The 8650-nt window shown below is 57.2% G+C and overlaps 1 protein-coding gene across 1 annotated transcript in view; it reads left to right on the top strand.

The window, feature by feature from the left end:
* Nucleotides 1-388: 388 nt before the first annotated feature.
* Nucleotides 389-8650, top strand: part of ZMYND10 (zinc finger, MYND-type containing 10) — a gene marked incomplete at both ends in the record, with an annotated part of 8687 nt that continues 425 nt past the window's right edge. The window contains 9 exons of the mRNA XM_010145087.1: nucleotides 389-497; nucleotides 1049-1165; nucleotides 2239-2292; nucleotides 2392-2544; nucleotides 4597-4685; nucleotides 4974-5074; nucleotides 6443-6615; nucleotides 6922-7047; nucleotides 8608-8646. Of these exons, the coding sequence (XP_010143389.1) occupies nucleotides 389-497; nucleotides 1049-1165; nucleotides 2239-2292; nucleotides 2392-2544; nucleotides 4597-4685; nucleotides 4974-5074; nucleotides 6443-6615; nucleotides 6922-7047; nucleotides 8608-8646 (961 nt within the window). The remainder of the gene's footprint in view (nucleotides 498-1048; nucleotides 1166-2238; nucleotides 2293-2391; nucleotides 2545-4596; nucleotides 4686-4973; nucleotides 5075-6442; nucleotides 6616-6921; nucleotides 7048-8607; nucleotides 8647-8650) is intronic.

Raw genomic sequence — 8650 nt, 5'->3', positions numbered from 1 at the left:
GGAACCCCAGTTCTGGAGCCCTCCTGGAAAGGCTGGGGGAGAGAAGAGGGTACAGGGGGACCGAGGAAGGGTTGTAGATCTGGGGTCTGTTTGGGTAGGAGTGATGAAGAGGAGAACCCCCAGTTTTGGGGTGCCTCATGGTGAGTGTGGCTGGGGGCAAGAGCAGTGGGACTGCAGCTGCCACTGGTGGTGCTGCTGCCCCGCGGGGCACAGGCCTAGGGGACAGCGTTGGGTTGGGGTGTGCCTGCAGGCTTGGGGCCTTTCCTGGGCATGGGGCTGCTGGGAGCAGGTTTCCCTGCATGAGGGACCCTCTCCAGGAGTGCAGTGGAGCCCTAGAGCCAGTGGCTGGAGGTCTCTGGCACTGATGTCCTTGCTGGCTGCCCTGCAGATGGCTTCGGCAGCATGAGTGTGTGGAAAAGCTCAACATCCACGCCATCCTGAGCGCCTCCGCGGGCCAGGAGCAGCATCTCACTGAGCTGCTGGTCACTTATGCCAAGGTGAGCCTCCTCGGGCCTGGTAGTGACCCCTACGCCAAGCTCTTAGCCTCGAGCTGGGGTCATCTTGTGGACAATGCGCGATTTTGGAATAAAATGGTGAAGAAGCTGTTGCATCTCTGGCAAAGATGTCTGGCTGGTGTTTTGCCAGTTTTGCTTTTTAAAATAATTAAAGGTCAAGCTGTGGTGTTTCTCCTTGATGGCCTCTGTCTCCTCCCTTGGAGGCTGTTTTGCTCTTTACCTGCCCTGTACCTGGGGTGTCCCTGCCCCAGAATGTCCCGGGCTGCACCAGGATGCGTGGTACCCTGAACCTGCCCAGCTGCTTGGAGTCATCTTCCCCTTGGCAACCCCCAGGAGCTCTCTCTGCTCACTGGTGTGTTGGTGAAAAGCTGTTGGTGCCTGAGCTGGGTGGACAGAAGGACAGTGTGCCCCAAGGCCACCCTCCTCCATGGGAGGACTCCAAAGTCTGCGGGGCTGAGTGTTAGCACAGTAGAGCTGGTCCTTGTGCAGCACTGGTCTGAAAGGCTTCGCTCCCCCATCCCTGCCCTGTCTAGATTCCTGTTCTCATTGGGGAGCTGATCTCTGTGGAGATCTGGAAGCACAAGATTTTTCCTGTGCTGTGCCGGCTGGAGGACTTCAAGCCGAGAAGCACCTTCCCCATCTACCTGGTGGTGAGTAGAGGGGGCAGTGGGAACCAGCCTAGAAATCGGGTGGGATTTTAATAATAAATCTCATCCTGATGATCCCTGAGCTGGGGTTTTACATCTCACCAGGCTGAGACGCTGCAGTGGACAGCGTGACACAGTGGGAAGTGCCTAGTTTCCCAAAGCTGTGAGTGACATGCCCTTGTCCTTGTCAGAGGGACAGACGCTGCTCCCAGGAGAGCTGATCTCCAGGAGGGCTGCACTCCTGCCTCGTCCTGCGCAGGGGCTTGCAGGCGCTACTGGATGCAGCAGAAGCTGCTTCTGGAGGTGATCGTGCTCCTGGCTTGCAGCTCCCAGGGGCTCGGTGCTACCCTGGTGGTATTTGCCCCCTTGTGAGCACCGCTTTTCTCTGGCACCTCTAACCAGTGGCGCCTCCGAGGTTACATACCCCGGGTCAAGAAAAATGTAGCTTTTTGTTACCCAGCTCCTGGGAGCAGCAGCCCCTTGGGCCATTCGTGGCAAGGGAATGTTCTCAGGAGCTGGGCTTCCCCGCAGAGTGGCGCAGCAGTGACCCAAGCGAGCTCTGCACAAGACTGGCAACTTTCAGCCCAGTTTCAGGCCAGGGTAACACCCTGCCGGGGCAAGGCGCTGCCTTCCCCGGACAGCCGTTTGGCTGCAGCATTGCCTCAAGGCAGTTGTCTGGTGGCTCCCAGTCTTGGGACAAGGCTACCTGCCCTGGTCCTCGGGGGCAGAGCGCCGCGCAGCCGAGCGGACCACTGTCCCATCTTGGGCAGCGGGTCCGTGTCGGCGCGGCGCAGAGCCGCAAAGAGCCCTGCCTGCTGGGATGCGTGGATCTCCGATGGGTGGAGCAGTGTCACAGGCATGTGACTGTAAAGGGTAACATGAACAGCATGAACTGGACTAGTTTCAGAGTAGTTTTAGAGTAGTTTTAAAGCTTATATCACTTGTATTTGACTATTTTTGGCCACAACCACACGGGTAGCTTCTGGGAAGAGCCCTTCTCCCAGTCCCATTGCCTGTGCCCTCGGTGCTGGTCACTGCTCCGCTGATACCTCACTCTTGCTGTTTTCCTCCTGCAGCTGCACCACGAAGCCTCCATCATTAACCTCCTGGAGACTGTGTTTTTCTACAAGGTAAGAGGCAGGGTCAGCTTTCTTCGGTGTAAAGCTCCCAGGGGTGGAAAGCCACGGCTGTGGGGACTGGCCCTCTGTGAAATGCTTGTTGTTGCGAAGGAGATCTGCGAGTCAGCAGAGGACAGCGTTCTGGATTTAATTGATTACTGCCACCGAAAACTGACCCTGCTAGCAGCTCGGAGCACTGGCAGACAGACAGTCACCCCAGTGGAGCTTCGTCCTCAGGATCTGGCCAGCCCCTCATCCCTGCAGGTGAGGAGTAAGGGGACACGTGTGATGGAGGATGTGGGCAGCCTGAAGAGGCACAGAGGGGCCTGCCCATGGGGAACCTCCTGTCTGCAAACCAAACACCTCCCATCCATCTTGGAAAGCATCTGATGCTGGTGCTTGTCTGTGCCAGCAGCTCCCACCCCCCTCCAACCCCCAGTCACGCTTCTGCCTTCTCTTGTGACAGTGCCAGCTTGAGGCTTGCTGCAGGCTGTGCGGTCTGTGCTCTGAGTGGGGGACGCTGGAAGGTTGACAGTTAAGGAAGGTATTTGATACAGGGTTTTGGCCACTTGCCATTGCTCTCGAAAGTTGTGTGGGTATGTCTCCTGGAGCTTGTGAAGCCACCTTAGCTAAGGCTGCTGCTGGAGCCAGCCAGGGTCAGCCATGAGAGGGATTCTTTCCTTAACTGGTGCACAATACAACTAGGCATTGTCTTAATGTCTTTCCCCACAACTTCCTCAGCTCTCTGAGAAATACGTCCTCTTTGTGCTGGTCTGGGCCAGCAGCAAGCCCAGAGCTGTTCCCAGTTGTGCTCCCGCACACACCTTCCTGGTGCACGAGCAATCTTTGATTCTGGTGCTTCTCAGCACTGGTTTCCTCCTCAGACTGCACACATCATGAGGGGAGTCTGGAGAAGCAGGGTAGCCTGCAAGCCTGGCCATACCTCCCCATGTTGCCTCCATCCTTTGGCTTGTTGCCTGAACACGCGCTCCCCTTCCAGAACACGGAAGGAAGTAAGGGTTCCGCAGCACGATAGGGATGTTTTCCAGGAAATGTTTTCCCAGCTGGGGAGGGGAAAGCAGTGTCTCTGTTAGAGCCTTGACTTTTTTTTTGTTAGAGCTCAAGTGAAAAACCCGACCTTTTCGAGCCAATAGGATTCTAAAAAGCAGTCGTCTCACAAAGAGCCTGGTTTCCTCTGATTCATTCCAGCCCCTCCTGACTCTATATACAATAAGCCCCTCAAAAAAGCTGTTGCTGCCCTCTCCTGTGTTATGGAGCCTCTTGTTCCTTCTGACTGCATACAATGGTAACCCCTGGAGCAGGACCTGCTCCTTGCCTGAAGGTAGCAGCGATGAGGTCTGGATGGCAGGAGGAGCTGTAGGAAACAGCTTCACTGAGGGAGTTTGGAGAGGGAGGTGGTGGGAAGAGCCTATAAGACTTTCTTAGTAGCATGTGGGGCACCAGCACGGGGAGTGCAGAGCTTCTTACCACAGGAATTTGGAAGGGAACTGCTGCAGCGGCACTTTAGAGAAATACCAGTTGCTGAGATCAGTGCTCTGCACACAAAGATGTGGCTACTGAGCGTCTGGCACTGGAGTGGAGAAGCTCTGCCTGAGCCAGGGCACCTCTCAGCCCAACCATCCCAATGGTTTCGAAAGAGGCTGAGTCAGAGGGTGGTCAGGATGTTAGCCTGGGCATGTGGGGGATGGGCAGGGTGTCCACGCTGCTGGGAAGGGAAGGAGACTGGGTGGCTGGAGAGCCAGGGGTAGCTGTGGGCTGGGATAACCACAGGTAGATATTGTAGCTGGCTGTATGTAAGCTGAGGGGAGAGGCAGATCCAGGAGGAGTGGATGTAGGCCTGCAGCCATGCCAGGGCAAGTTCCTCCCTCCTCTTCCTCCTCCTCTTTCTCCTCCTCTGGTTTCTCTGCTGATGATGCAGCCACCCCCTTCCTCAACCTTACAGGTCTCTGCAGGGATGTGGGCCACAAGACGATCCCGGGGTGGGGAAAGAGGAGCAACCTGGGACTGGTCTCTTTCAGGGGATGTCCTGTGCAGGGACACTGCTGCTGGTAGCCACCCATGACCTGTTAGGGGTAGGGAGACAAGGGACGAGCAACAGAGGGCTGCAAGCTCTTCTGCGGCTGCCCTGGCAAATAGGCAGCGCTGGCGCAGTCGAGATGAGAAGCAGAGTTTGTTTTGCAGTGCTCTGGTTTCCTCCCCAGTCTGTGGTTACCAACATGCAGCCAACAGCCTGCCTCCCTGTAGCTCCTGGGAAATGGGGCCTGAAATCCCAAAGCTGTGCTTGTCCCTCCACAGGAGCTGCAGGAGCAGGCAGAGACGATGGAGTTTGAGATTTCCCTGAAAGCCTTGTCCGTGCTGCGGTTCATCACTGACCAGGTGGAGAGGTAGGTGCCCAGGAGCAGCACAGGACACACGCTGAGCTCTATGGCTGAGATCCCCATGGGGTCGCAGCGGGTGCCTGGTCGTCATTCAGCAGCTGTCTGGAATCAGGGTGGCAGTGGCACTGTGCCCATGGAGATGAGCCCAGCAGTGCTCCAGCCTGCTCAGTGATACTCGCCGGAACCCAGATCCTTGGTTTTTTCCCTGCATCTCCCAGTTGCCTCAGGGAGTGTTTGTATCTGTTCCGGCATCTGTCTGCCAGCACCACTTCACCCTTTCTGTCTTATTTGCAGTCTGCCTCTGAGTGCGCTGACACGGATGCTGAGGACCCATAACCTGCCCTGCCTCCTTGTTGAGCTGGTGGAGCATTGCCCCTGGAGCTGCTGGGAAGCAGGTACGGATGGTGGCCCATGGTCCCTGGGCTGCTGTGGTGGTGTGCTGGGCCCTGCACCCACAGACAGGTCTGCTCTGGGAGCCACTGGAGAAAGCTGCTCCCCCTCTATGCTCCCCTCCAGCATCCTCCTCTTGCTCCTCACTAGTGCTCTCTGCCTGAGCTGTTCAGCTCAAAAGCAGCTGCAGCACAGCTGGACTGGGGCCCCAGCAGTGCTCCAAAAGCTGATCCTCGCACGGGGCTGTTCTCTGGCGAGCTGATCACAGCCAGGACAGAAACGTACCATGTCTGCCAGCCCCACCTGCTCCTCTGAGGAGTCTTGTCCTGGATGCAGAAAGACCAGAGTGCCAGTCTCAGCCTGTCTGCACCTTTCTGGGACAATGCTTAGAGTTAGAGCCATACATGGGCCCTCCCAGGTAGCAAACCGATTGCCCTGAAGCTGCTGGTCATTGAACATCACTCTTAGCAAAGGCCTCTGTTCAGGTTGTGTCCATCCACCACCACCTGCGCCATCAGCCTTGCCTCCCGTGGCTCTGCAGCCAGGAGTGTGCCCACACACACACACAGCTTCCCACTGCTTGCCTCACAGCCTGGGCCGTGGGAACCCGCACTCCCCTCCCCAGCCCCGCAGGGGTTGGGGGGTCACAGCGCGGGCAGGGGGGAAGAGATGCTGGGAAGCACGTGGCTCTGTTCCTGCCGAGACGAGCCCAGCTGGATGAGGGAGCTTTCCGCCTTTCTCCAGCCAGGAAACACATCCCTTCTCTCTGCCTGTGCACTCGGGATGTCGCAGGGAGCTTTGATCCAGGGCCCCAAGGGAGGGACTGGAAAGAAACAAGAGTGCAAAGGCATTTCCAGGCTGCACAGATGCAGGGTTACATCCTCCTCCACCCCCCGGAGCAGCACAGTAGCTCCCAGAGCTTGTTTTGTCACTTTTGTTATATTCATGTTACTGCTGCCTTTTGCTGGCAGAAGAAACTCCAGAGGAGCAGGTATTGGCCATGCTGGTGCCCCAAAACATGCCTCTCCAGCCACTCTGCTGTTGCGGCATGGGCCCCTCCACCACCTGCCAGTGTTCCACGCTCCTGGCCAAGCACAGGGGGAGGTATCTTGGGGATCTTTCAGTTCCTGCCACAGCCCTATTGTTTTTTTACATGCCCTTCAAGCTTTTCATGCTCTCTAATATAGCGTCTCTGTACAAGTGAGCTGTTATGCTGAGGACAGAGGTGGGGAAACTGAGGCAGGCAGAAGCAGAGGGGCTTGTCACTGCAGTGAAGTGAGACAGTGAGTGCAAGCCAGCATGCCCCTCTCTGAGCTGCCTTCCCTCAGGCAGCACTGTGTTTCCCTGGAGTCCTGTGTTCTTCTGTCCCTCAGGCAAGCTCAAGAAGTTTGAGAATGGTACATGGCATGTGGTGCCCCCTGAAGACCAGATGAAGATGACCAAACTCGATGGGCAGGTCTGGCTTGCCCTCCTCAACCTCCTACTTAGCCCTGAATGCCAGCGTAAATACCACTTTGATGGCTTCAACAAAAGCCAGCTCCTCAAGGTAGGACCCTACCCCATGAAGGCCACGGGCCTCACAGCACGGAGTAGGATCTTGCTAGCACTAGGCACCTCCAGGCGTCTCTCCCCGTCCTCACTGTGGGCTCCCAGGAGCCGCTGGTGGGAGAGTAGGAGGGTCTGTCACTGTGCCAGCAGCAGCAAAGCTCGTGTTTGCGAGTGCACCTCGTGGGACCCCTGTGGATCGCTCTGCCAGTGCCCCACAGATCTCTGCTCTTGCTGTGCTGCTTCCCCAGCTCTGACTTCTTTGCCTTGACCTCTCTCCGTTTGCTCTTCTCCTCCATGGCCACAGCTTCGTGCATTCCTGACAGAAGTCCTTATGGACCAGCTGCCCAACCTGGTGGAGATGCAGAGATTCCTGAGCCACCTCGCAGTGACAGAGCCGGCTCCCCCCAAAAAGGATCTCGTCCTGGAGCAGGTACCCTGTGGCTCTTGCCCCCACCTCTCCAGCCTGTCTGCTTTAAGCCTGATAGCTCCCTACCCCCTTGTCCTCCCACCACTCTCAGCTCTGGAGGGGTGGTGCCCTGGTAAAGCAGCCAAGCACCCATTTCAGTTACACCCTTATTGCCAGCAAATTGTCCATGGATGACGTGGGACCCTTGTCCTGCTAACGCAGCGGCCAAGCAGTCTCATCTATAGGCATAAAGGCTGGGTTATAAACAGCTCTCCAGCTTGCTCGGAGTCCCTGGGGTGGTGGCTGCATGGGGCAGAGACAACCCCTGGCTTGTTTCAACAACTAACTCCTTACTTAACATTTATCAGCATTTTCCTGATGAACTCTGGACTCCCCCTTTATAGCCTGGACCAGGGCTGCTTGGTGCACTGTGTCTGGAGGGACACCAAGGTCTGGTGGTAGAGACTAGAGTCAAACCGGTCCCAGCTAATGTTTGGGGCTTGAGACTTGGGCGCTGAGGGTCTTCAAACACTGTGAGAGTCTTGGGATTTTTAATCCGTGGGGTGGTAATCTCTGAAGAGTTTCTGCTGCCTTGAGCTGAGGAGAAAATCTGGGGACACATCTGCAAAGAGGCAGCTGAGAACTGCTGGGAGAGCAGAGGCTCTTCCCCACTGCTGGAGGCACTGGATGGGTGGGTTGGTTGGTGGCCGCTTGTGCTGTGTGGAGGGGGAACACAGCTGGCCACGGGGTCAGGAGGAGGGTGGTGTGCCCTGGCCAGACCTGGCTGTGGCCCAGCCGGAGCCACGGCCCAAGCTGGGCTGGGGAAGGCTGCAGATGGCAAAGCGAGCGGCTAGGGATGGAGGTGGTTATGGATTCGCTCCAGGTGCCTGGGCTGCCAGTGTGTCATCCGTGCTGGGGACCTTGCCCAGGTGCTGCCTTGTCCATAGCTCCGCTTTTGTGCTGGTGCTCTCCTCCCCTGGCCAAGAGCTGGGGCTGAGCCCAGTGGGTGTGCAGGGGGAGCCAGCAGGAAGCACACACATGGGCTCCCTGCTCTGCCTGGGAAGTGGTGAACTCACTCCCTGTCACAGAGCCAAGATTTGAAAAGGTCCTTTTCCATTTGATTGCTCCCAGAGCAGCCTCCTCCCCGTCCAGGCCTGGCTATTTTTGCTCTGCTGGAGAAGGCAGTGCTGTTTGAAGCAGCATCGTCCTCTCCAAAGCCTGAACTCCCCGCGCTGCTCTTGGCTGGCGCTTTCCCTTTTGCGCGGGCCAGCCCTTCCCCGGCTGTTCGTCTTCAGGGAAGTGACGAGTGGAAAAATCTGCTCAGGCAAACGGCTCTGGAGCACAGGGTTCATGCTGCTGCCGCATGCAGGGTGCTTTCTGTGCGGGAGCCCAGGCCTTGAGGATGAAGCCTCACTCCCAACCAAACCCCGAAGGTTTTGTTTCATTTCACGTGAACGCCTGTTGGCGAGCAGATCCATCCCCTCCATGTACCCAGAAGCACACCCTGGCTCCCTGTGCCTTGGCTCCGCGCACGCTGCCTCTGGTTACAAGCACCCCTTCCTCCTGCTCTGCCTCTCCCACCAGGTTCCTGTCATCCGGGACCACATCCTAAAGAAAAACACAGGCA

This window comes from Buceros rhinoceros, unplaced genomic scaffold (assembly GCF_000710305.1).
Source record: "Buceros rhinoceros silvestris isolate BGI_N320 unplaced genomic scaffold, ASM71030v1 scaffold23331, whole genome shotgun sequence".
NCBI lineage: Eukaryota > Metazoa > Chordata > Aves > Bucerotiformes > Bucerotidae > Buceros > Buceros rhinoceros.
Note: the sequence above shows the minus strand (reverse complement) of the source record. Positions and strands in the feature narration are given on the sequence as shown.